This window comes from Myiozetetes cayanensis, unplaced genomic scaffold (genome assembly GCF_022539395.1).
Source record: "Myiozetetes cayanensis isolate MyiCay16 unplaced genomic scaffold, myiCay2020 scf1, whole genome shotgun sequence".
Taxonomy (NCBI): Eukaryota; Metazoa; Chordata; class Aves; order Passeriformes; family Tyrannidae; genus Myiozetetes; species Myiozetetes cayanensis.
Window position 1 is genome coordinate 99,069,777 of NW_026086604.1, and position 27,929 is coordinate 99,097,705.

At 38.5% G+C, this 27,929-nt stretch overlaps 2 protein-coding genes across 2 annotated transcripts in view; one reads left to right on the plus strand and one right to left on the minus strand.

Moving 5' to 3' along the window:
- Positions 1–27,929, minus strand: part of EGFR (epidermal growth factor receptor) — a 1,326,436-nt gene that overhangs the window by 866,865 nt on the left and 431,642 nt on the right. The gene's annotated exons all lie outside the window — the stretch shown is intronic.
- Positions 624–27,910, plus strand: STK17A (serine/threonine kinase 17a). Its single transcript, XM_050330330.1, has 7 exons — positions 624–901; positions 8,302–8,514; positions 15,629–15,773; positions 21,757–21,883; positions 22,613–22,661; positions 22,783–22,962; positions 23,768–27,910. Exons 1-7 carry the CDS (start codon positions 723–725, stop codon positions 24,099–24,101), a joined length of 1,227 nt encoding a protein of 408 aa, XP_050186287.1. The 5' UTR covers positions 624–722; the 3' UTR covers positions 24,102–27,910.

Here is a 27,929-nt window from a genome sequence, read left to right on the forward strand (position 1 = left end):
TTTTAGTTTATGGCCATTGGTTCTTGTCACGTCGCTGGACACCACTGGAAAGAGTGGAACCATCCCTTTGGCACCCACCTGTGAGTTATTTATGTGCATTAATGAGATCAGTCCTCTCTTCTCCAGGCTAAACAGGCCCAGCTCCCACAGTCTTTCCTTGTAAGAGGGATGCTCCTGTTGCTCATCTTTGTGGCCCTCCGCCGGACCCTCTCCAGTAGCTCCTTGTCTTTCTCCTACTGAGGAGCCCAGAACTGGACACAGCACTCCAGATGCGGCCCCACCAGGGCCCAGTAGAGGGGGAGGATCGCCTCCCTCGACCTGCTGTGGCACGAAGACATCGCACATGCGAAGAGAGGCAGAGGCCCCCTCAGACGGTCGACCTCGGCTCTACGGGGGGGTTTATTTAAGCTGCGTAAATTTAAATTAAATTAGGCGGCGAGGCGAAGCCGCCGCCCACAGCGGCCGCCGCCAGGGGGCGCCGCGCGGCCGTCCCGCGCGCCAAGGTGAGGCGCGCGCAGGGCGGGGCACGCGCGGCTCCGCCCCGCCCACCCCCCCCCCGACCGACCGGCGCGTGCTGCCCGCTGCCCTGCGCGAGCCCGCGGCGGCAGCGCCCGCTGGGAGCCGGGCCGGGAACGGGAGCGGGAACGGGACGGACACCGGGAGGGCGAGGAGCAGGAGGAGGAAGAGAAGGAGTCCCCCTGCCCAAGGAGAAGCCCCGCGCCATGAGCCCCGACGAGAAGCCGCCACCCGGTCGCTCCCGCGGTGACCGGCCACCCCAGCCCCAGCCCGCTGCCGGGCGATCCGGGCGGCGGGGCGGCTTCCTGGCCGAGATCCGCACGCCCATCCGCACGGAGCCCTTCCAGGAGCGGTACAGCCTCAGCCCCGGCCGGGAGCTCGGCAGGTGAGCGCGATGCCGCCCCGGCCGAGCCCGGCTCGACGGCACAGGAAGGAGCGGGGCCGGGGGGCTGAGGGGTCCCAGCCTTGCGGGGTCCTGGGGCACCCAGCGTGGCTGTGCCTGCGGCGGGTCAGCCCATGGACGTGCCCCTGGCACTGGCTGGGCTGGAAGGGTGCGGGGAGACGGCAGTGCCCCCCTCTCTCTGTCCCTCTTCCCACCCTCGGCTCCTCAGCCTTGCGAATCTGGCTGGGAAGGTGGTGTGGTGGTGTTCCCTGGAAGCCAGTGTGGAGTAGTGGGTAATGCTGTAGATTTCCACTGGAGAGGGAAAGAGGGAAACCTGCCCTTTTTTTTTTTTTTTTTTTCCCCTCCTTGGGCTTTGTAGTCTGTGACATGCGGAAAAACAACTTGAGACTCTTTTAGGGTAACAAATGCTTGATAATAACCTAATGGTGGAACTTTTCTAAGAGTTAAAAAGCTGGTGAAAATCTTGGTTTTGGAAGTGATTCCACACACAAGATTTAGTCCATTTATGATTTCAACACCTGTCTGATAGAAAGCAAGGTTTGAGGCAAAAATTCTCGGACAGTTTTTGCATCTTGGGAACTACATATATGGAGTTTCAGCACCACTGAACCATTTTTTTTTGTCTGAAATTCTGTCACTTTTTACAAAAAGAGAAACACTGTACCTAGAATTGCATGTACTTCATCTCAAGAGTATTCTGGTAAAAAAGATTAGATGGCATACCACAGGATATATGTATAACAAGATACCCTCTTCAGTGTATGGTCTTTTCAAGTTATGCTAGCTTAGTTTTACAGTTTATGCAGCAGTTTTAGTTTTAGTTTATACAGCAGCAAAACCAACCCCTTTGGAGCTAAAGAGGAGTTTCAAAGCAAATGTAGCTGCAGTAAGTATCTCTAACAATTTTTTAGGTTGCCTAGGTGTTAGCTTAATGCTCACTTGGTAACTCTGATGTATTAATAGGATAATACCTCTTTAAACATAGTGAACTAAAGCGTTCCCATGGGAAGCAGGTGGGAGAAACATCCCTTAGAGTGAGAAAGCTTTTTTTAGCATGTTGTGGCAACGTTTTCCAAGGCCTGGAAACTAAAACTGACTAAATACAGGCTACAAATCAGACTAAATTCTAAGAAACAGTCAAGAAGCTGTAGGAGCAGTATAGAACAGGATGTCCTGGTATCACTTCTGCTTTTTTTTTTTTTTTTTTTTAATTTATTTAAAGTTCAGATGCATTTTCAGAAAGTGTTTTGCAGTTCTGCCATGGAATTAGAGTTTCTCTTAGAGCTGGACAATAGTCATTGGCTTAATCAGAACATGAAATAGATGAAGGTTCCTTCTGGCACACTAAAGTACAACTGAGATTATTAGCTTTTACACTATGAACAAGAATTAAAGTACTGCAACAAGTCCTAGTCTGCAGTCTAAAGAAGTAAATCTGAGCATGGCTTTTTTTGTGAGGAATATTTTTTGATCAGAACTATATTTAAAGATGACCTTTGCATGAAGGTTGTGATTTTGCACCTGTATTTATGTTAAAATGAGTTAAGTGACAGTTCTAAGTGTTTGTCTTGTTTTTGTTCAAGTCGCACATATTTTGGTTCAGACTGTCTTTTTCTCTCCTCAACTTCACAAATGTTTTCACAGTCTTGTCTCTTAGAATATATAAATCTATACACCTGAATGAGTGTGCTTGGGTTTTTATTCAACGATTTCGAATGCTTTTTTTACAACATTCTGATTTTTAAAAAGTGGATACTTCAGCTCAAGTACTCCCATTAAAGACCATTTTTTGCCAATTCTGTGACAAAGCATAGATGGAAAGTCTCTCTACCTACCCCTTTTAACTGTCATTTTATTGACAACGTGTTAGCACAAATTGTTGCACTTTTATATGTTCATAAAGTGTGTAATTCTCTACTTATGGGTAAAGTTTATCTTTTCAAAGGACTTGGACAAACTAGCACCCAGGCATGACAGGTTTTCATCCTGGATGAAAAGCAGTCCCTGTGCACACAACATAATCTATCATAAATCTAATTTGGTAGCTGAATTTGCTAACAAAAAAGTTTTTATACTCCTCTCATTTCCAAGAATTAAGGAAATACTTTAGGTAGGTTTGAGAGTAACAACATTCGTATGAATTGTGTTTCAAACTGACAGCGGGGAGAAAAAACAAAGTAGATTTATCACCTTTGCTGAGATCAGGGCTGTTGTGTGAGCTCAGCAGGTCTGTGTGCTCTTGGGCTTCCAGTTCTGTCTGTCAACACATGTGTGTTGAACTTTCCACGGCGCTTGGAACCTCTGTTTTCTGCTCCCTTGCCACCTGTGTGTGAAGGAGGTGGGAAGAAGGGGGAACATGGGAAAATATTAAGGTGGTGTAGTTCTAGCAATGCAAGCAAGGCTTAGGCCCCTGGTGGCATCTTAGGAAGCAAAAGTCCTGGGGGAGGCATTGCTGAAAGTTGTCCATGAGCCTGGAGGAACCTGATCATAATGTCACCAGAGGGACTTGGGTGCAAACCCGAAGGAAGTCAGGGTTCATTAGTTCTGCTCATGGGAGAAAAAACTGCTTTGAGAATGTAAAGCTAATGTGCTTCAAAATGCTGTTACCTCATTCAGTAGCTGAGAAGGTGTTCGCAAGTCTATTGAGATACAGCTGTTAGGAAAGCCAGGTTATAATGGCTTGGTTTTAATGGCCACTCTGGAAAGGAAATTATCTTGTTGCTTGGGATGATATGGAAATAGCAGGTTTTTAATGAAATTATTAAATATATGAATTTTTGGTCCAGTCTTCACAGCCTTACTAATTTTACTGTCCTCAAAATCAGAATGTTCTCACACAAATCTTCAGTTCATGAGGTTTAAAATCAAACCTACCTGTGATGAATGTTTTCAGGGTGCCTTTTCTCATCAACTCACTGAGACTTAAATGTTTTCAGACAGTGCTAGCTTGAGTTAGGTTAGCTTGAAGTAGTGTAACCTCTGCAGAGGACAAGACAACAATTGCTTAACTCTTCCTCTTACCGTCCATGCTTAAGCCATAACTGTACTCTAAAATGGGGAACAATACATTTTCTACTACCTAGAGCTTCCTTAAGGAGTCTAGTATAATTATATTTTGTTGATTTGCTCATTTTCCTCAACAAAAAAACCTTCTAATTACAGAAAATATTACTAGACTATTAATTCTTCAGCTTGTTGATGGGGTATTTCACTTTTTTTTTAATGTGAAACAAACTATGCACATATTGGAAGTCATCGTTTTCTGTGTAGAGAAACTAACACTCCTAGATGCTAGAGCTGGCTTGGAGGAAAGCATAAATGTCTGGTCTCCCTGTCTTCTGGAAGGTAAAACAATCACCTTAAATGATTGATCCAAAATAAACGATCTTCTAGTGAAATAATGTGTGCAGTGCACACATGTAAATAAGTCCAGTGCAGTTCAGTTGGTTCTCCTCATTCCCAGTGTTTTGTTTAAGCAGAGAAGCTCATTCTCCAGCCAAACCAAAGAATAAGAAATACTGTAATCATCAGAAGGAGATTGAAATATTCTTTGTTCCTGACTAAGTTACCTGGCTGTAGTTTCATGTGCAGGTAATGCATGTCTTAAATCCTTTTTTTTTTTCCCCAAAAAGAAAAGCAAATCTGGCATGAACTTTTGTATTTCTCAGGTAGCTTTCAGTAATGTGCATCTTAGCAGGACATGACACTTGTACAATTTTGTGCTTCAGTGAGAATGCACCTGCTATCACACTTCTGACCTCAGCTGCTTTCTGCAGAGGCACGGCTAGGGTGAAGTAGTGGTGGAACTAAGTGAAAGTGGAAAAGAGGTAAAAATGAAGACTTGCAAGTAGTTGGTTTCACCATTTGAGAATAAATTTATGTGAATAAACTGTTCATGAACATCAGAAATGGAATCCCTGCACTTTGCTGTTTGGAAATTCAAAATTATCAGGGGAAAAAGTCCACACTTCAGAAAAAATATTTAAAGGAGTTATGTAATAAATTGCATTATATAGTATTGTGGATCTCAGAAAAGTTTTCTGAACTTTATTAAAAGCCAGTATCTTCACAGGAATTGCTGTTATTCCTGCATTTGTTATGGTGACAGTGTTTTATAGGTCACTTCAAAAATAATGATTAACGTAAGGTTAGTTCTTTGTTGTTCTGAACCTAGGACAACCAAAATTAATTGGTGTGCCATAAATGTTCCTGCTTATCTGATTTGACATTTTATCTGTGATTTGACACTATTCCTTTAAGCTATAATGTGTGCCTGATGAAACAATGCAAATTCTGTTGGCAATCTGAAAAGGTGACATTGAGCTTCTTTGTAATCCGATGTGATTTATCCTAAATCATAACTCTTGAATGAGACTCTTGTGAGGACTGAGAAATACTTCTAATTTCCTATTCTTGTCTCCCTCCAAAGCATTTTTATATGTGTTGGGATGACTGGTAGTCTGTTTTCAACTTGAGAAATGTTCATTAAGTTCTTCATCTCAAAATTGTTTTTCCTTCCATACAGTGTTCTCTCTGCTAGCTCTTCTCAATACATTGAACTAGCAATGATGGGATCTAACACTCTCTTCACTATTTGATATATTTTTTTAATAAGGAGTTCTGAAAAGCTGGATTTTAAGAAAAGCAAAGATGAAGTGTGTGCAATGTATACTTTGTAAGAAAGCTTGTTTATAGCTGTCTATTTACTATTCTTTCTCAATCAAAAAGAAATTCTTTAAAATTTATCTTTGGCTTAACCATACAGTGGATGCTGTCTTTGCATCTTAGCTCTAAAATTTCCTCAGACATGAATCTAGATCGCTGCACAGTAAATAGTTCTACTAGTTAGTTGTAAACATCAGGTTTGTCAAGTTGGATCTTTTTGGGGATTGTATTCAGAAAAGATGAGTTCTAACAGGTAGTAGTTAAATAGCTCTAATTATAGGCATAACCATAAAGAATCTGGGCAGGATTCTTGGTCTCAAACAACTAAGAATTATTATTATTTGTCAGCCAACTGAACTCCCGTGTAACCTGTCCTTTTAATTACGTCACCTATCAGGCTTCTGGCCAGCTCAGCTAAACAGGACATGCGTGGCCACACACACGGTGGTGGCTCTTGCTGTCCCTTGCTGCTCCATGAATACTGTTTTATTTCCATAATGACTAATGCATGATGAATCGGCAACATCGGTGCTCATTAGGCTAATTAACTTGCTTCCAGATAGATTTTGTATGTAATTCAGAACAGCACAGTCCTTGAAAACTGTATTATATAGATTTCAAACTTTTCTAAGCTGCTTTCTCTGGGTCCTTCCCTGGTGTTAGAACTAAAAACTTTTGACTGTGCTAAGGCAATGTTCAACCAGAAGGAAGCGGTGCATTCAGAGACTTATTTGGGGAAACCAGAGAAGGCTGAACCCAGCCAGGGGCCTACATATTTTGGAATAAAGGCTTAGGATCTATCAGGTGTTAGAATAACCTGGTACTAAAGGGCTTATCTGTTAGTTTCTCAATTTATTTATCTGTTGGGTTTTTTTCTTATCAGCATAGTCACCAGTTGTTTTTATTTTTCTTTTTATGCTTTTGGTGCTAAGAACTTCAGCAAGTATTTTAACACTTTTGGTAAATGAATAGCTTTATATTGCACATGAATTTTAGGATACAAAATTCTGTAATATTATTGTCATGCATTTGCAAAGCTCTATAATATTGTCTTTATGTACACGTTGATAATTAAGAATTTTCTCCCAAAAAATTTTGTTCAAGACATTGAATGCATATTCTTACTATTTGTCTACCTACACCAGACATCTGGTGGGCTGGGCTGTGATCTACTCCTAATAGACATTGTGCTGTAGATAATGTGTGCTTACGCAAAATATTATCCCTAGGTGAATAACTGTGGCTGTATCAGTGGTTACGAGTCCAATTATTTTATTGAGATTGCCCAGCAAATACCCACTTTGTGGGTGTTTATTCGACTTGATCCATTTAGACTGTGTGATTTTGAAACAAATGCCTGTTAAAAGCAAACTGACCACAACTGGGTTTAGCAGTTACATTTCATGGATAGCAGTCTTCTGCCAGCAGGTCAGGAGATATGAGAGGGAAAACTTTGACATGAGCTGAATTGGTTAATTCTCTGAACTTTGGCTTGGAGGTGGGACAGGCAAAACCCATTGTAATTGTATTCCAAAACAGATGAAGACTGCTATTTTGGTTTCAGCAACCCTGCAATAAGTTAAGTAAAGAAAACCAAAATAAAGATCTCCAAGCTATTCCTGCAGCTTTATAAGAAAATGTTTATATATAAACAAAAAAGATCGTTTTGATGAAGATTATGTCAGTATGGTAAGAACTAAAGTAAGATTACTGTGCTTCAAAGTATGAGAATTCATCATTCATTAGATGACAGGTATTAATTAAAAAACCTTTTCAGTCTAAAAATCAGCACTGTATGAATGGAACTGAGTGGAGTAGGTGGTGCGGGACTATTGCAGGGAAGTTTAGAGCAGACACTTCAGCCAGAGTGCTGTGGGGGAAGTCTCCTGACGTAAGTGCTGCAGTGTGGTTTTAGCTGCCCTGCTGGCTTGGTGTATCATCAGTTGTGTGTTCTGTGGGAGATGACGCTCATTAACGTGGGCTGAGCACTGTGCTCAGCTCTGCTCAATGTGCCTTCCTGTTCACCTTAGCTCTGCTGCAAAAATTCTGTTAGAAACCCTGATGTTAGTCAAGCTGCTTAATTTTATTTAAATCATCCATGTTGCTTACTTACACGGTGAGATTAAGGGATTTTGAGAACTGTTAAACAATCAAAAAACTCTGGCTCTTATCATTTGAGGCATACCATGGTGAAAATACAAAGTGCCATCTTTGAAAATGCAGGGTAGAGTCTGGATAGTGCGTGGCAAATAGAGCAGGGTTCGGTGAGAGCACTGGTTGCTCTTCCCTTGAATATGGTGGAATACTTGGGAAAAGAATAACTGGATTATTGTGAGTTAGTCAGAGAAAGCATAAATTGCCTTCAATTTGCCTAAATGTATACATTTTGGTTTTGCCAGCTGTTTTAATTAACGTTTCGAGGATAACTTAATCTTGGGAACTAGCACAGCTTTTTTATTCTGTATCTTTGAAATTCAGATTCTTTGAATTGATAGATTTTTAAAATTCTTTATTTTTCATGGAGGTTATATTACATTGTGGGCTGTGGTGTTCTTTTAACCACAGGAATCATCACTCAGCAAGGCATCTTTGTAAATTTGGAATAAATCTTAAATGTACCCATTAATAGGGATTTGGTTCAAGTTTCCTGAGATGTTAATTTATAAAGGCAGTACTGAAGCTGTCACTAATTATAAATAATTCCTTTTTAATTTCAGGGGAAAATTTGCAGTGGTGAAGAAGTGTATCCAGAAAGACACTGAAAAAGAGTTTGCAGCAAAATTCATGAGAAAAAGAAGAAAGGGCCAAGACTGTCGGATGGAAATAATCCACGAAATTGCAGTCCTTGAGCTGGCACAGTGCAACCTTTGGGTCATTAACTTGCATGAAGTTTATGAAACTGCAACAGAGATGATTTTAGTCCTGGAATAGTAAGTATTAGTAATAAGTCCTGAATAACCTTCTGCAGTATATGCTTAAAACTAACAGGGTAAAAATACCTTGTATCAATGTGAATAATGTGAAAGTTCTTTATTGCTTGCCTGTTACCCTTGCTTAACTTTGAAAAGAATTGCTAAGAAAATCACTATTACAAGAAGTTATGTGCAGTCTCATAATTACTGCAGATTATAATAAATTTCTCTAATTATCTTTCAAAGCTGAACTGTAATCTTTGTAGCTTTAAAAATCTTTAATGAAATATGAACTGTGTACACTCCCTACTTGTAAAGAGGAAGATGAAGAAGCAATGAGGATGTGTTCATGAACTGAAGTTTATTTCATTGACCATGACAAAGATGGGGTGAAATCTTTTTTTCCAGTGAGATTAGCTGAGTTGATTGGAACACAGTGCTAAAAACACCGAGGTTGCAGGTTTGATTCCCATACGGGTCATTCACTTAAGAGTTGGACTTGATGATCCTTGTGGGTCCCCTCCAACTCAGAACATTCTGTGATAAGAATCTGGTAAGTTATGGAAAAGGTATTAAAGCAATATCATTGTTAAAAAGAAACTATCAAAAACCCCTGCAACGAAAAAGCTCTTTCAAGGATTATCTTTTGGGGGAAGGAGAAAGAGGAGGAGGGTTGAGACCTAGAATAGTTTCTTTCAAAGGACCTTTAACTTGTGACTCTGCACATGTGTGTGTGGTTTTCTCCCCTTGAGTTTGTCCAGATGGTTATTTCTGCAGCTGTTGTGACTGTTCAACTAATCTGCCAGTGGCTTAGATACTTGACAGCTAAGTTCCAAGATTCAGCCAAGTACTTATTGCTAAGTTCCTGTTCAAGCTCTGTGGATTTTAAATAATTTGGAGAACAGTGAGGCTCAGTAGTTCAGAAGTGACTTAACCTGTCTGCTAAGATAAATCTAGTTTGTACAGCTCTTTTCTGACTTGGTATCAAAAAGAAATTGTGAGAAATCTTTTCTCCCAGCCACATCTTCTTTAGAATGAGATGGTGTCTGCTAAGGCAAAGTTCCTTCTAGAATACATTTATTAAACTTCTTTGTGCTCTCATGGAATTCACAATATATGAAATATTTAAGTATCTGTTATAATGCAACGCTGTGACAGAGCTTCTGGAGCTTTCACTGCTGTTATTGGAGATTCATAAATATCTGCTTTGAACACTAGCAGAAATTTAAACTAGAACACAGTTTGAATTTCTGGATCCCATAGTGATTTAATATGAGCAGTAGAATCCAAATGAGCAATGAGTTTTGTGATAATTTCAATGCAAAATTGCTGGGTTTCTTTTAGATCTTAATTCTCTTACAGTTGCAAAACTGTTTTAATCCAAAGTATTAGCTAGGTTGTTCAGTAATTAGCAAAATCACTTGGCTTATGTGCATCAAACAGTCATACCTTGTTTCAGATAAATAGCTGTGTGTTAAGAGTTATAAATTACAAAAACAGTCTTTCCCTGACTTCAGCAAATATGTCTGGATGCTTCTTTAGTGTCAACATGTTTCAGAGACATGTTGCAACAAAGCAGGTATGAATGTTAGTGAATTTCTGACATTCTTTATGCAGAGGATTAAAGAACATACCTAGACTGCAAGCTTCTCTAGGGCATTTCAGTTTCTGTTAAGCTTGATGGTCTGTGGGGCAGATCTTTATCTTGTGAAGGAGTAAAACAAATAATTGTTGACCACTAACTTTATCTGCTAAGGTTTTTAAGTTTCTTGTCTTGATGTTGAATCTGCCATAAGGGCTGAGGGGAACACCTTGTGTTTTGCCTTCAGGAAGAGAAGTATTAATGTTACATGGAGGGTTGTCTTTCAAGTGGTATAAATTTTTTGAGAAAAAAATGAACTTAAAATTGGCCACTAACTGTTAAATATTAAGTGTTGAGCAATGAGAAGCAATGAGGCATTAGAATGTTGACTTCAGCTGTGCCATAGCAAATTGGTGGCTCTCTGCATCCACCCTGACAACAGTCTCTGTCCTAAGGAATTTTACTGAAAAGGTAGAGATACAGTCTGGGAAACTTGACACATCAAATATGAAAGGAAAAAAAGCAAATTTGATAATTCTGGGGCTTGATACATGTATACAACCTACCTGACCTTTTCTAATTTATTTTGAAAGAAAGAGCAATAGAGCATCTGATGCTTAAGAATGGGTGGGTTTTTTGTAAGTGTTCCATCCCCATGTTTTTACACATCTGTGGAAGAGGTAGATGATATCAGTGAGTCATTAGTGGGTCAGATGTTACAGAAACCTGTAAGTGCAACTTCAAAAATCTGAGCCATTAAGTACTATGTTGTGAAGAGCTTCTGAATTGAGCCGTTGCGTGCCAGAGTCTTGTGTAAATATAGTAGACTTTCATTGTGCTTGCTTTAAAAAAAAACAAAAAAGTTGTCTGTATCATCTTGAAACACAGTCAGTGTTTATCAGATATGCTGGATGAAGTATTTTTTTCACCTGTAGTTATTTGTACCTGAGTAATGTTACTGCTTGTATTGTCTTGGACATTATTTATTGTCTTACTTATGGAAGGTGTGACTGGTTAGAGTAAGAGTCTCCTGCAGGAAACTATTCATGTGATATGGGATTCAACAGAACTTTAAGCAAAACCATTGTAGTCAGAAATAAGTGTGGTACTCCAATGCCTGTATCTTGTCTATTAGAGCAATTACCAAAGTTGTTCTAGATGGCAGTCTAAAATCAAGACTGGAGCTCTTTAGAAAGTGTTAGGGGAAAACTTCTCAAATGGTGGTGGTAACCTTTTGTTTGCATTTCATTGAATTCTTAGGATGCCTGATTGGAAAGGGTAGGGGGAAAAAAAAGTGTGCGGGAACCAAGAACTTGAAAGAACAGTATCTACAACTTAATGCATTTGGATACTTCTCTTTCCTTATGTCCTCTCATCAGACACGGATTTACGATTTTCTCAGGCTTTGGGGACATTGGAATGTTGTGGTAGCTTTACCATGGGAAAACTATCATTAAGTGCATTTGCTATCTAATGGTGTACCTAGCCAAGGGAAGGGGGTATGGCTGTCAGCAGCAGTGAACATGAGCCTTTGCTCATAGTGTTACAGCCACCTTGTTGTGGTCTTCTTGTATTATAAGCCTCATGTACAACAAGTAGGTGAGTTTCTATTATCTCTCAGAGATAAACCTTTCAAGACAGACTTTTGACCGAGTTTAATATTCAGGAAGTACATTGTTTCCCTTGCAGACTGTGTATGATCTCACTCAGCACTGAAATCAAGTATATTCTAGGAACTTGCCTACATATCTGTACTCCGATGATTTGCACTTCTGAGTCCTTCAGAACACTAACTTAATGTCTGATCCATTAAAGCAGGGGGAATGTTTAATTTTTTTTCAGGTGCACCAGAAAGATTTGTTCAATATTTTTCTAATGATACGTTGAATGACCGTGTAAGTGTATCATAAGTGCACTTGAAGGAAGTTTGGTGCTGAATTTCGTACACTGCATTGTTAAGAAACATTTCAAGGAAGATAAGTAGTCTCCACTTAATCTAAAGTCAACATAATTGTAACAAAGATTAGTGCTCCAGACTTCCAAATGACTTTATTACTGCTTATCAGCATAAATGAGCTAAAAGTGTTAGCATGCTCTTCATTGATGAAGAGCAGTTGGATTTCACTTGAAACTAGAGAAGTTCATAGCACAACAGTACTTTCATAAATAAATTAAAGTAGCTAAAGAATTATGGTTGCCATACCTTTCAAGTTTGGAAAGACTTCTCAGTCTCCCTTATTTTTTTCAGGCACCTAGCTAGGAGAGCGTGTACTAGAGAAATAACGCACTCTAAGTAACACTGGATTTTAAAATGTTGTGCTATTAAATGTTTCCTTTTTTTTTTTTCCAGATTAAAATGGCTTGTTTTCCTAAAGGGTTTGCTGTCCTAAGGATAATTCTTTGCTTTTATCCCCTAGCAACATTTTCTTTCTAGGTGGGTGGGGTGCCCAGTCGTTTGCAAAGTTATTTCATAATGACAAATAGAAAAAACTACAGTTTAATGGATGATGTGTTCTTAGAGAAAAAATGCATAAATGTTACTAACACCAGAGAACTCCTGGTCTGCATGTCTGTATACAGAAATCATAGTAGTGACATGACATGATACTTTCCTAGCAGGTATTTTACTCCCTTCAGTTGTTAGATTTTTTTTTTTTCCAAATCTAACTGGAGAATACAAAATAACTGAGTTTAAAGTATTGTTAAGGAGCTTGGCAAACCTTGACATAGATGTGTAGGGCAGTCTTTTTGGCGTTCACTTTGACATTGTACTTCCAACCACTTGTGACTGGGTTGACTCACAGCTAGCTGACTGTTTTGCTTAAGGAAATCAATTAAGCTCACTCCACAGAAACAATACACAAAACAGTCCTGCAGTATCAAATTTCAATGTGTTCTTGTAAAGGGTTGCTGGTTACTTCTTAGAGTGTGGTAATTTTTGGATAGATTGAATTGTCCAGAAGAAGTTGTTCTCTCTGCATCCTGAATAGCAAAGTTGAAATCAAAAAATGAAACATTACCTGTGAAGTCACTGTTCAACTATTTTGTAAAGCCAAGTGTCTGTGGTCGATGGGAACAGCAATGTCTCATAAATTATGAAGTAGGTGTGCATGTGTCAGGGCTGTATTTGCATGTCTCACTCTGAAAAATGCTGATGATTCCAGGCATCTTCAGAAGTACTGGGAGTTACTTAAATACCTTTTTTTAAAAAAAGGTTTTCTGGATCAAGGGTTTTCTGCTCTCATGTGGTAGCACTGTAGTGCAGTGATGGCACATCGTTTCACCTTTCATTGCCTTGACTTTTATCACTTATAATTCAGAGTTCTTTAAGTGTAGTATTAAAATTCTAGGTAGCTTACATCTTAGCTTAGTGCCTACTTCAGTGTTAATGAAGTTACACTAATAAACAAGTGGTAACAGATGCCTACCAAGTAGAGATATAGCAAACAGGGCTTTATAAGGCCCCCCATGTCCTCAACTCCCACTGGTTTTTCAGGTGGGTCTATTAAATCTAAAGTGTGATCCCTGGCTGACAACAACAGGTTTTGGGTACAAGTCCTATTTCACAGAATTAAATATTATATAAGTTAATGTAGAGGTATTTTTTCCTTACTTGAAGTGGCAGAGCTATACTAACAAAATCCCAGGGTTGTTGCTGTAAAACACATTGTGTTAGTAATTTTGGTAGTAGATCTTATCACTGTATTGTTATAAATCACTGCTAAAAGGAATTAAATCACTCTTTCAAGTAACATACTATGACATTCCTAAAGTAGAAAGTTTAATTTATGGATTGCAGTAGGTGTTTTTCTGTCTCTATCTGGAAGATCCAATTGATGGTGCTTTTTCAAAGAATTTGGTTTAGAATATTAGAATACACTAACCTGTAAATACACTTTGTTGTTTTAAAAATGTCTTTAATATCTGAATCCTGTTGAAAGCTGAAATATTACAACTTTCATGAATTAAATAAAAAAGAACTGAAGAAAGATGCAGTGGTGTCAGGTGGATGCAATTTTTCAAAAGTAATTAAAGTCTTAATATTCTTTTGAAAAAGTAATTTTGTTCTTGAGCTCAGTCATCTCTAATGCAGAATGAAGAAAAATAATTATTTAATAGACTTTTTTAGAAAATATTAGTTTAATAAATCTAATTGTACTACTGTACCAGTTAGACTATAGAACAGAAGTATAAAACTCTTCAGAAAAGGCTAAGATTTACCTTTCTTTTAATTTTTTTTTTTTTAAAGACAATCTGCAAGGGTACATTTAACAGTAGTGAGAATAGCTGGGAAAACAAAAAGACATTTTTTAAGCCATGAGGCATTTCAGAGCTCTAGGACTATAGCAATGAAGTTAATATAGGCAAAATGAGAATTTGAGTATATTTAAGTGCTCTTTTTCTGGGAGTGCACAGTCTAAATGCACCATTTTTGTAGAACTCTCATTTGCCGTTATATTCATGTTGAATGTGCCTCGCTGTGTTCTGGATTGCCTGCGTAATACAACTTGTTGGAAAAAAGCAAGCAAAGGCAGAGTAGATGGCAATGCCTTGATAAAGATTAATGCTTGTGCAAGGTCACGTTTGGCATGTCACAGTTTGGTGTAACTGGAGAAGATGCTGTCCTCGGGGGTTTCACCATCTTTCACTACGGGCTGATTATAGGATTTCATGCAGAACGAAGTGTAGATGTGTTGATTTCATAGTAGTATTTCAGCAGTCCACATGCAAAGCGGCCCCATTCTAATATTCTCATGCCCATTTTGTTTTAGGATGGAGCCTCTGCTCAGTTTATTTTATTTTTGATGCTACAGGGTTAGGTTGTAAAGCACTGTCAGTTCTCTTGAGTCATTGCTATACAGAGATGGTACTGTGTGTGGCTTCTGAGTACTTCAAAAACATTCATTCATATCTAGTTATTTTTAAATTTTTGTTACTTTGTTATTTATTTAAACATATATAAACAAGAGAGGAAGCAAGCCAAGAGCTAGAATTTTCAGAAGTATTTTTAGATGAAAGATGTTTAGAGACTCAATCCAACCCTGTATACCAGAGACTTCATAAACAATTCATTTACAGGCTTTACATTTCGTCTTTTAAGTGCATGCAAAGAGTTTTGAGGAGGATGGGAGGTGGGGCTGCTTTGCTTTATGTTTACAAAGGCTTACCTTAGCCAAATTTTCATGTAGTTTCATAGGAATGGCAAAAAGCAAAAAACACCGTGTTTAAACAAATGTGGCACTCATCTGAAAGAATAGTCAGTAGTGTTTCCGAAGCAGTCCCCAAAATTTTTGGAGTATTTATCTTCTCTAACTTAAATGCCTAAAATCTTTGCTTCTTTCTATAGCTACTGTACTGCAGAGAACATTTCTGAGGCTGTAAAAGCTTGTCAGATGTTGAATAACTGAAAATACCACTACTGGATGCTACCACCTGCTGCTCTTGCTTGCATGAAATAAAATAGTGGAAGTAGAGCAAAATGGGTGCTATAACTTAGTATTTTGAACTAATTGAACTATTTGAACTAATAATATTCATATTGCTCTGTAGTGCTGCTGGAGGTGAAATCTTTGACCAGTGTGTGGCTGAAAGAGAGGAAGCCTTCAAAGAAAAAGATGTTAAACGACTTATGAGGCAGATATTAGAAGGAGTTTCATTCTTGCACAGAAACAATGTTGTTCATCTTGACTTGAAGGTAAGATTATTGCTGTATTTTTCTCATCAATTTCTGAGCTGCTGACTTTCATGCTGGTCATATGTCAAAATAATGCTAATATATCTAATTATACCTTGAATGATAAAATTCAGCCTTTGGGATAGAATGATAAAATTTAACCTTGGGCCTTGCAAGCCTTTTGGAGAGTTTCTATGACTATGTGAAATATAAACTTCACTTGATTAAGTGAAGTGCAGTGAATTCAAAAGTGGATTTGCCTTGCACTTTTAATTGCAAATGAGTGCTTTGGGTAAGACCTGACTCATTTTTAAAGTGCAGTAAAAATGTCTGGGTATTATATGGCCATTGAAAAACAGATTTGTTTTTTTGTATTGACTTGAGTTTTAATGAAGCAGAAGGGTGGCAGAGACACTGGTAGTATCAAGTATAATGTTTCAGAATGAAATGTTCAAATGGGACTGGTAAAGTAATGTGTTAAATGTGTGTTAAATACATTTATAGCAGTTCCCTCTTTCCTGATAAAACTGTATAACGTAAGTTAAATGTTTGCCACTTGCTGCCAAACATTTGGCCAACACCCTGTTGGTATATAAAGTATCATAATTTACTGGAGTAAATAGTTTTTCATACTGAAAAATAGTTTTGACCCTAATCAAGAGAAAAGTACAGTTACCATCATAGAAATTTCAGAGTATCACTCATGGCCTAGAAGGGAGTTGTAACAGGGATCAAGAAAGCTATCCTCTCCAACTTGTCTAAAGCTGCAGATAATTTTCTTCAGCTTCTCATCCATACGCTCATATGGAAGATGCAACTTTATCTCATTATGAGGTTCAACTAGTTTATTACTAAGCAAGGCTGTATAAAAAGCAACTTGCATTAGATTTTTTTAAATTCTTTTTACGTGTCCTATTGTCATATTTACTAAGTATGTTGTAGGCTGCTGCATGTTTGTTCTGTTACTGAGATCCTTACTTGGTTGTATTTTGGCCACATTACAAAACTACCAGTAGATTCCAGTATCAAGCTGTGCATACTTAATATATAACTTAGCACATCATCAACCATTTGTCAGCTAAAGCAGATGATGAGTCATGTTTGCACACAAATATGTCACCTGCCTGGTTTTCCAACCATTTATTCAAAGTATATGTGGAATCCTTTAAAACTTTGAGTCATACACACAGAATATTAATAATTGCACTAAAATAATTAATGGAAAATTTTTAGCAAGTGATGTGAGAGTAAGTGTTCAGAAAGACTAAAAATGAGCAGTTAGACTTCCCTAAAGTTCTAGGATACTTAAGCAAGATACTCAGTGTCTCTACAATGGTTGGCCAGCTGAATTTTCTTGAAGCAAAGTGTTTAAAATTGAAACATCTTCTGTAGACAGTATATATTCATACGTGTTTGTAGTGAAAGCTGTGGTGTTCCTTAGCACCATCAGCTGGTTATCTGTAATCAGAAATGTGTTTTAAATGACTACGGTACTTACTGGCAAAAGCAGACTGGGATGCTGATTACAGTATTTGAACAGGTATCTTCTTCAAAGTTCAGGAAATGCTTACTTAAAAACTGTCCAACTGATCAGAAAACTTATGGTATAAAATGGACCATAGGCAGTTCTCACTGAAAGATCCAGCATTGCTTTCCTGCCTCAAGAAAGTTAATTAGCAGACCACATTGTATAGTGATTGAGGTTAACCTGTTTATACATTACTACAGAGTGCAATCTGTTTTTGAAGGGGGATCTTAATAGGAGTCCTAATTGCAGTGTGATGATTTTCATGATAATTAAAACTATCGGTCTTTTGCAAAATAAGGCTTAGGGAATACTAATACTCTTCAGAGTATTGGCAAATAAAGATGATGGACACTGTAGGATTAAAAACCATGACTTGCAAAGATTAGGTTGATGTGCCTTGCAAGACTTTAAAAAAAGGCCCATTTTATAAGGAACTCAAAAATTTAAGTTGAGTGCTGGTTTTGGCTGCATATTAGTTAGCCCACTGCCCTCAAACCATCATCTGTTGTATGGCATGTCTCATGCTGCTTTACCTCATGGCTTAAAGCACTGTGGAATTTAGTAAATACTAAATTTTGAGTAAATACTAATTTTGTGATGACATTTGGAAGACATGTATGTGTACTGCTCTTATGCAAGGTGTTTACCAATAGCAAAGTTCACAAATTCTTGCTAAAGTGTTTTCCTTGTACCATTAGTTTCACCTTTGTGTCTTTAAAGATTTCCATTTCATTTGTCCCTTACAAATACCTTTGGAAAGGTACATCCAATTTTCCACATGTTGCACCTTCAAAAAAGCCAAATTCTACACCCAAAGAATTTAAACCCAAATGGTTGTCAGTATGTAATGGCTGGCTTGTGGTTGTAGTTTTATACTGTAAATCGCATGAACCTGATCTACGACACTGACAGCTGGCTTGCTTTAGCTTCTGTTTGCCCTCTTTATAAATAGAAGATTTTTCCTGTGAGACTGAACACTGCAGAAAGAAATGGAGTGTTTTGGTGTGGCTTAAGCAAGGTAGCCACCTGATAATTTCTTTCCAAAAGCATGGTTTTACTGAAAGATGGTTGAAATATGGCTGGTTTTTAATAGCAAAATACAATTCGATTGTCCGGTTTTGACTTGGAGAAAGAGCAAATATAATGCCACTGAGTGCAAATTAAGTATCACTTGGCAGTGTTGTGTTAATGCCATTTAATTTTCAGGGTGTGCATAGATTGTAGTCAGGAGTCTTTCATCTCCTCTTAATGGCGCATAAAAGCTGCAGAGTAAGGGAAGACTCCTTTCTCTGTGTTCTCATATGCTGTTTGACTTGATCTTGACTTGGTGTTTGGTAAAAGCTTAAAGGAGTTGGGAATGGAAGAGAATTTAAGGCGTGGGGGCTGAGGAAGGACTTGCTGCCTCTTGTCCACAGCAGAGACAGATTAAGAGCCCTGTGTGTGGGAGAATGACTGCTCCAAGCAGCACTCTCCTATACTGGATATGACTCTGGCTGTCCAATAGACAGCTTTTCCCTTTCTTCTTCTCTCTTGTGTTCAGAGATGGCAACTAGCAAAATCATTATTTCAGATTGTTTTGGGTGTCATTTTACACCAATATTAAGAAAGCAAACTAATGCAATTACAAAAGTGGCCTGTTAGAATAACAACAGAGACTAATTTTCTCAACTGAGTTTTCCAGGTAGATTAAGGTGAAATGTTTATTACACAGAAGTGTAGTATTAATAGATGTGCAGTTATTCTTTGACTAAAGGAACACCCAATAAACTAAGACAAGAGTTAAAAAATGGAAATAGTAAATTTTCAGAGAAAAAAAAGCACTTTAATTTGGAGTTCATACCTTTACAGCAATTACAGCAAAGCTGTTAATAGGAAAGTATCCATGTTCTATGGAGGCTGTTCTGATTATTTCTTCACTTATGGGACTTGCACTGCTTATTTTGGGAAAGAAACTGTGATGCAAGCCTACTATGTCTTGTCCTTTAGTGACTTTTGCATTTTTTCCACTGGTACACATTTACCAAAAAAACCCAAAAAACCCCTAGCCCCCAGGCAAACTCTGCTGTTACATTTCAATTACTTAAAGATATGGGGATCCTCTAAATTTGTTTAGGTCAGTCTGATCAGCCTAGTTTAGTGTCTTTAGACACAATGAAGTTGGGTATCTCAGCTAGTCTGTTTTTCCTGTTTCTGCTCATTTTTTCTTGGATAATTCATGTCTTTTTTTCTAGGGATGTGATTTTTTAGAGTATTATAAAATTAGATATCTTGCAGCATTACTGGAGTTAGGTCTGGTGAGGTATTGATTAGTTTAAAAACCTGACCTTTATTATGTGTCCTTAGTCCTAATGTATCTTCTTGAAACCCACTAAAGGTACGAGAAATTAGAGGACCAAAGTTAAAACCTTTAAGCCTTACTGCAGTAGATGGGGAGGTTTTTAAGTGTTGACATTTGATGGTTTTCATCAGCCTTTTGATTAAGTGCTTGAGGGTAAGAGCAAAAGGCCCTTTTTAGAATGTCCACCAGGAGAGCCTCCAGCCTGCATCTCTCTTGCTTTTGTGGGCTGATCAGCATTAGGCAAACCTAGATGTATTCTAGCAGTGAAAACAAGAGAGAAACAGCATTACAGATGTGGGAAAATGATCTTCCTTTTCTGAAAGTTTTAGAGTAATGGTGTCCAGCTGAAAACTGTGGTAAGTTCAAAGCTATGGCCTCGTTAAGGTTTCATCCTGGTGTTTAGACTGTCACTTCACATGAAACCCATAATGATTCTTTAAAATAAGAAAATGACTGGTATCTCATTATGAGTTGATTTAGAGCTATGACTCAATTCATACTGTAGACAAAGGTTTTTTTCTGCATAGGTGTGTTTCACAGAAGTTTATTAAAAAAAATAAAAGCTACTTCTGGCAACTACTTTATCTACTAAAATATTAAATACAAGGCTGAAAGGTTTTGCAAAACTTTTCCATTAAAAATTTTGCCTCATTTAAATGTAGAGAACAAATACTTTTCTCATGCTTTTAATTTGCCTCTTCAGAACATAACTAAATTTCTCAGTGGGAAGAACATCTGAGAGGGTAATGAGGGAGGTATGGTCAGCTTTTTTGGATGTTTGCTTTTCTAAAACCTATAGAGAATAACAAATGTGAACTATTAAGTATATGGTCGTGTGCCTTTGTATGGCCACTAGATCCCAGTTTGTAAAGAAAACACAGAGAGCTGATCTTAATATGTAGGTTTACAAACAGAAAATAAGTTGACGACATCATGGAGTTAGTTTGAAATACCACGGTATAACTTTGCAGGAATCAAAGAACTTGACTTTATTCAGGTCTTGCACTGAGGAGAACTGGCCCAAGTTTTTTAAAACGTTCTTGCGTTCTTGGTTTATTTCTGTGTTCAAAAGCAAGATTGTTCATGTGCCTTCATGACCAACTTACCATACAGGGGAGAGAACAGCTCTGTGATGAGGGAAGAAATATAAATGTTGGTGTTACTCCAGTTGGATTATCAGTCAGTGGTTGCATGGCTGTTCATTCCCTTTTCAACCACCCTGATGCAAGACAAAATCCAGGTTCCCAATAAAGCTTCTTCACTTTCATGGAACTTGTGCTCACCAGAGGCATGAATACAGTGTCAGTTGTCAGTGTTACTGTTTGGAGAGGTTAATGATAAAACCCAGTGTGATCACTGGCCTGGGGGCAGGGGAGGTCACGTTTGTTTTTTGTGTGTTTTTTTCTGGCAAGGATATGCTTCAGTTGCAAAAATCTAAGACCTGTTGTCTAAAGTTAGTTTTCAGATTATTTTTTTAATTGAGCTAGCATTTAAAATAGTAAAGAACTTTTTCATGACCACAGAGGTGCTTTGAAGGAAGACAGCCAGGATCTAGTGACGTCAGCACAAACAAGTTTATCCAAAGGTGATGCTCTTAAAAACCTGTTTTTCAGGCTGCTATATTTTTTTTTAAACTGTTCTTCGGTTAGTGTTCTGTAATACAATTGTTTCGTACTTTGAACAGGATTGAGGCTGGTTGCAACAGACCTTCTTTAAAAAGGTGCAGTCAAAATAGCTTTGTATGTTCAGGGTTTTTAAAATGATTGGGTATTTTTGGACACCCTTCAACGAGAGGTATTTTACCCCATTTGTTGGAAGAAAGTCAGGAGGGAAGGAAGGGTAGTTTAAAAGGTGATACGAAGAACTAAAGGTGCAAACGTGAAGACAGCTATTGGCATGTGTTTTGTCTGTGTTCTAAGCTAATAAAGATTTGATCCTCAGTTCTAAACAGAAAATCCTGCCACTCCTTTTAGCCTACGTGTCTCTTCAAGATCACCTTGGGGGAAATACATAAATGATCCTGGGTATCATACTCATTATGGAAGACATTATGCTACTCATGATCTAAAATAATTACGCAATATGATGTCATAGGCACTAGATTTGGGTGATCCTGAAAGTCTTCTTTTGTTTTTCAGCCCCAAAATATTCTGCTAACCAGTAAGTCCCCTCTGGGAGACATTAAGATAGTAGATTTTGGTCTTTCCAGAATAATGAAGAGCAGCGAGGAACTAAGAGAAATTATGGGAACTCCAGAGTACGTAGGTAAGTTGTTACTGTACGAGTGATCTATAGTCCAGGCTTCTGGGGAGTGAAAAGAGAAACTACCTCAGTTTGAAAATGCCAGACCGGCTGTGTCGTTACAGTGTTGCAAGATCAAGTTATCCCTTGGACGTGGTACTGCTCTAAAAGATAGAACTGGCAAGTCTTGCCTATCTAATGAACAACGATTGTGTGCTTGTATTGAAGGAGAGTACATGCTTTAGACTATTCTTACCATAATGATAGCAAGTATTACTTGGATTAAAAGTTTAAATTCACATATTCAGTCTCTGAATACAATGTTTTAGCCTGTAGAGCTTTGTATCCGGTTTTGTGGGTTTTTTTTAAAAAGCCCAAACCATTCCAGGCCTTGAAAGTGTACTTGAAAATATCTTTAACTGGTGTGGTATGGGTTAGGTTATGGGTTAGGTTACAGTGCTGGAATATGAAATATTGGATATTTCTGTTTTTTCTTGAGGAAATGTGTATACAGATTGCTTAATTGGGAAGGAGCCTGGCCTGGCTTCTGAAGATGACAGTAAAGGAAAACATTTTTTTTATACTTTAAAATTATAGAAATCACTTAACTTGAACAGAAATATCTTAGTTTAAAAAGACTGTTATGCTTCAAATGGCTTACCTTAAATTTTACCACATGCCCATTATTGCATTATAGAACTATAATGTAATGTCTGCATATGACAAAGCCCACTTTTTTTCCCCCCTCAATAGCTCCTGAAATTCTGAGTTACGACCCAATCAGTACAGCAACTGACATGTGGTAAGTTGAACAAATTAATGGTCATCATAACTTCACTGAAAAGGGTTGTTGTTTGGGTTTTTTTAAGAAAAGAAGGCGAACTAAAACAAAATGCTTTTCTGTTTTTTTACTTTAAATTTAGGAGCATTGGAGTACTGGCATATGTTATGCTAACAGGGATATCGCCTTTCTTAGGGGATGATAAACAAGAAACATTCTTAAATATATCTCAAATGAACATAAGTTACTCTGGAGAGGACTTTGACCTTGTATCAGAGTCTGCTGTGGATTTCATCAAAACTCTGCTGGTTAAGAAACCCGAGTAAGTAAAATACACAGTTGTATATGCTAATATGTCAGACTGAATTAATTTCAAATGTAGCAAGTGCTAGTGTTTTCATTTTTAAACTATAATGGAACTTTGATTTCATTGGGCTATTACTGTTTATGCATATGAAAAGAGAATTCCTCCATTTCCATCCAAGCTTGTATAAGTGTTAGTAATTAAAACTCAAATTGGTTTCAGAAAACTGTATATGAATTGTAGTGTGTGGTTACAGCATACTGATTCTTCTTGCAGGTACTTTGCTGAAGTCTTTTAAATGAACTGTGCTTTGAGTCCCTAATTTTGGTTGATAAGAGTACCTTGCTCTTTTCTGGTTCATTTGTGCCCTTTAGTCAGTGGGCAGCAAATTGGAAGTTCCAGGTCTCTAAATAGAAGAGGTGCTTTCTGTGGAACTTCACCACTTTTTCATGGGGCATATCAGCTACTGAAATTGCCTACAGCTTGTCTATGGGAATACTTTAGGAATGTAAGGGTTGAATAATTTTCCTATACATATTAAAAAAAAATCTGTATAAAATAGACTTTGAAAGTTGGTTGGCAACTTGTATTTAGGGTTTCATGAACTCCTTTATTTTAAATGCTAGCAGTTCATCTTCTTGGGCTGCTGTTGGCCTCTTCTGGTAAAAGATAGCTGACAATGTGCTTTTTTTCCCCCCAGTTCTATCAGTCTGTCTTTAATACAGTCATATCCTTGAAATAATCTATAGGGATCTCTTCTGCAAGGTGCTGGATTTTGCATTAATTTGGATGTTTATTTTAATGCTTTTTTTTTCCTCTACAGGGATCGGGCAACTGCAGAAGAATGTCTTCAACATCCATGGTTAGCACAAAGTGATAATCCTGCTTGCAGGGCCTGGAGTAAGAGTGCAGGAGGGGAGACCAGTGATGCCATCCAGAAAGATTCAGATTCTGCCTCTGAAAAATCAGTAGATGCTGAGAAGACTGAAGAGGAAGAATCAATAGTGACAGAAGAACTAATTGTAGTGGCTTCATATACACTGGGACAATGTAGGCAGTCAGAAAAAGAAAAAGTAACTGAGCAGAAAGCCATTTCCAAACGATTTAAATTTGAGGAACCATTGCTGCAGGAAATACCAGGAGAATTCATTTACTGAACTGTGTGAAGCTTCATAGCTATAATTGGGAGGCAGTGTTTTCTACTAAACAAAAATATCCTAGCCAAGTGAATTTCTGATATGCAATAAATGTTCTAGATAAAAGACAGTGTTGATAAATGGCATACAAGGAAAATGTGCCAAGTTCTTATTTTCATGGAACAGATAAATAAGATTTCAAGTGGCTGGAAGGAGTTTAACAAAGATTATAAGCTTATTTTTGTTTGTAATTTTTATTTGGGGGGGGGTGTTGTTGTTGTTGCTTGATAACAGCATTTTTGTTAATTGTTCCAGTGTTCTGGAGAATGACATTGGAAGTGTTTCAGTGACAGATGTCAAGAGGAGGAATTTAGGACATGTTTTGCCATTTAATGCAAATATATAATGCTGGGTTTTCCTCAGATGCCTCTTGGCACTCCTGACTTTAGTGGAACTATCTGCTGATCTAAAACTTGTACGAGAGGAGAATTTGATCGACTGGTTCGACATACACACAGTATGATTTTGAAATCCTTATGTTTCTTTGTTTCCATCAGGAAGATGTAAACAAAGACCCAGACTCATATGACATATGCCCAAACACTGGGCTGCTCTTCTCTAGGAAGAGATGCACGTGTCCCACAGGTAAAGGAATCTATATTGGAGATACATCTTTATTTGGGAGCACAGTAAAATCCTGCTCCTGAAGGTGATGTGTTGGCTTAAGTCAGTCACTCGTGAGGCAGCTGAGATTGCTCCCTTCCCCTCCTGTGCTGGGTGAGATGTGCCAATAGAGCCCAGCTCAGTGTGACTGAGAGGGGAAAAGAATTACAGAGTCTGATGTAGCTCCTCTGAAGTTATTGAAGTTCTCTCCACTACTTCACCATGTTAGATTAGACAGTATGTCCAACTAATTGATTCCACCTCCCTCAGCACTTGCCTGTGGCATTACTGGGAGCATGAGGTCATTTCTGCCTTCTTTCTGTTCCTCTAACTGCTGCTTTAAGGACGAAAGAAGTATCCTTAGGCTAAATTACATTACCTTGTTCAATATAGCTATCACATGAGGAAGAACATACCAGTTCCTCTGGAACAACAAAGCACAGCTAATGACTCCTGCTTCCTGATCACTCCCCTTTAGACACTTGGAAAAACAGCATGTTGTATGGTGGGGCAGAGTGGGATTAGGGAGCAGTATGGATGGGTCATAGTTCTCAATGGACGCGGTCCCTCAGAGGACAAATTTAGAACCAACTGGGCATCAAAACCGAGTGGTTTTTGCAATGTACAAATCTGAGGATCTTGGACTGAGTCCTAGTTTTCTAAGAAATCTTTCATATTGATGCTGTTCCAAAGTTTAATTTTTATGTAATTTGAAGTTTAATACTATTATATTGCATACTGTTAACTATTCAACTATTTATTTGGTTTCCTTATGCTGTTCCTTTATAATAAACTGACAAAAGTTTTCTTGCTATAAAACAATGAATAGAAACCCTTAAGCTAGTTTTTCCCTTTTTTCCATGTTGCTACAGACTTTCCTAATTTCAAGTGTGTCAAATGTTCTTACTCTGTTCTGTGAGCAGGAGTTCAGGGCTCTGTGCTAAGATTTCAGTTCCTCCTTCACACAAAAGTTAAATGGCTTCTTAACGAGAGCAGCAGTACTGGGGTGATCTGATCAGCAGGGCTGGAATGGTGGGGGGAAGGCTGTAGTACAGAAGAAAGCTGAACCAGAAGCCGTGTGACACTGAGTGGGTGGTTTTCCGTAAGGATTTGTGGCCAGAGGTCGGGTTGCCTTCATTTCAAGCCACATCAGAAAAACTGAACTGTTCTATCAGGCTTCTTCCCCTAAGGAATTACATATTGAGTATTCACATAGGTAGGGCAGCTTCTCACTCCTTGAAGACCTTCATATAAGAAAACACCCAGTAGTACTGAGCATTGAGTTTGGATGTGTTTTGTGCTGTAATGCAGAGATGCCTTTCTTGCTCTGGAGAAATGAGTCAGTTGCTTGATAGCTCAGGCTGGCTGTCGGCAGGAGTTAGACATGAATCTGAGAGCCAACAGAGTATTGGTGTTGTCTGGGTGTTTCTGGAGGCAGATGGTAGCTGACCCTATCTACAGTGCTGATTGGTTTCAGGGTTGTTAGGCAGGACCGTACCTTTCATGAGCATCTTTCTTTTACTGTCCAGTCCTTTGCCCAAGACAATTTGCTTGGGTGAGGGGACACTGACTCATGAAATTCTTCTGTGCAAGATTACAGTTTCTCCCAGCTTCCATCACTGCCATTTTGACGGGGTTTTTTTTGTACATCCATACTTCCTTACTTTACAAAGTTGAGCAAAGCAGTGAGGTTGAAGCACGCTCACAGCCCACCCGTACAAAACAATGTTGCCATGTCCGCATACATAAATGCTTAGTAACTCATGGTTCCTCACAGCAAATCATTTGAACTATTTCAGTTCCTCTTTGTAACCACAGATCATGTCTCAGATGGAGACTGGTACTAATGGAAAAGAGTAGGTGCTGAGCAGTATACATTTTGTCATAGATATACAGTATTTAATGTATGACAATGAAGCTTAACATGTATACATGAACTATAAACTTACTACAAGGCCAGCTTCTCTTGAATTGGCTGCTTTGAGATTTCCAGTGGGCTGCATTTGTTTAACTTTTTTGTGCCTTAAGGTGGTTTTATATGGTGTTTTTTAATGTCATTAAGAATTTGTATAAAGTTGTGAAAGTTTAATAGTATAAGTTATAAACAAGGCATCTTAGATTCACCCTGTAACAGGGAAAATTTTCCATAACATTTAACTGCACAACTATCAGCCAGTCCCACACACTTGAAGCTGTTTGTGTTCTACTGTGAGTGTGGGTAAAGCTGAAAATGAAGTGTTCATACCCTACACTGTAGAAAGGGGCTATTGTGGTCCATGTTTTTGAGAGATTCAGTTACTAGTGAAGCAACACATCAGGAAGACTGGGAACAAATTGCTAGTTTGTGTGGAAGAGCTGGTTTTTCACAGTTCTGTGAACACAGAGGACTGTGTATACATATGCAAGTCATCTGAAAAAAGCTGCTTGTGTTGGTGGGATAGGGGCTGGTGTGGAGAAGGAATCAAGTCCTTGGACCTTGTGGGCAATGCTCTCCCAGTCCCTGCTCTCCAAACTGGGCACCTGCTGGCTGTTGTTTGCTCAGATGCAGGGTGCTGAAGGAATGGAAGGGCAGTGTTCCTAGAGAGTTGTTATGTCTATGGTTCTGTTGCAAGACCCATGAACTGTGTCAATAGGAGGGGTAGGTCCACGCTTAGGCCTCTCTTGCAGTTTTTGGATTAAATAGCAAACACATAACTGAAAGCACAGCCTTGTCTTCTCTTATTGCTATGTTCACCTCTTTAAGTAAGAGGCTATAGATTTTATAGTCATTAAACTAAAAGTTCTACAAAATAATATTTTTGGTTTTGTCCAAAGCTGAATTTGTATTGTGATTTGTCTCATTTGTCACACTTTTCGTTTGCGGGTCCCTGAGTACAAGCTTGTCCCAGCTTATGATCCACCAGGTGAATCTTGAGAGCTTTTAAGTCACAAATGCAAATAAAAATTACCTGCCCATTCTCCACTGACGGTGCTCGCAGGGAATGGGGAGGGAGGCTTTGCACCAAGTTACTCCATGGCTTAAGATCTCTCTTGACTATTTCAGGTGTTGTCCCTGGAAGACAGTTCAACATTTTAAAGAAATATTGCCAGTTCATTGTACTTCTGATAAGGTGTTTACTGTTTCAGGAACTTTACAATAAATGAAATTTTGTTTTCTGAACAGCTAATGGGTCTGTTGTTCTCTGT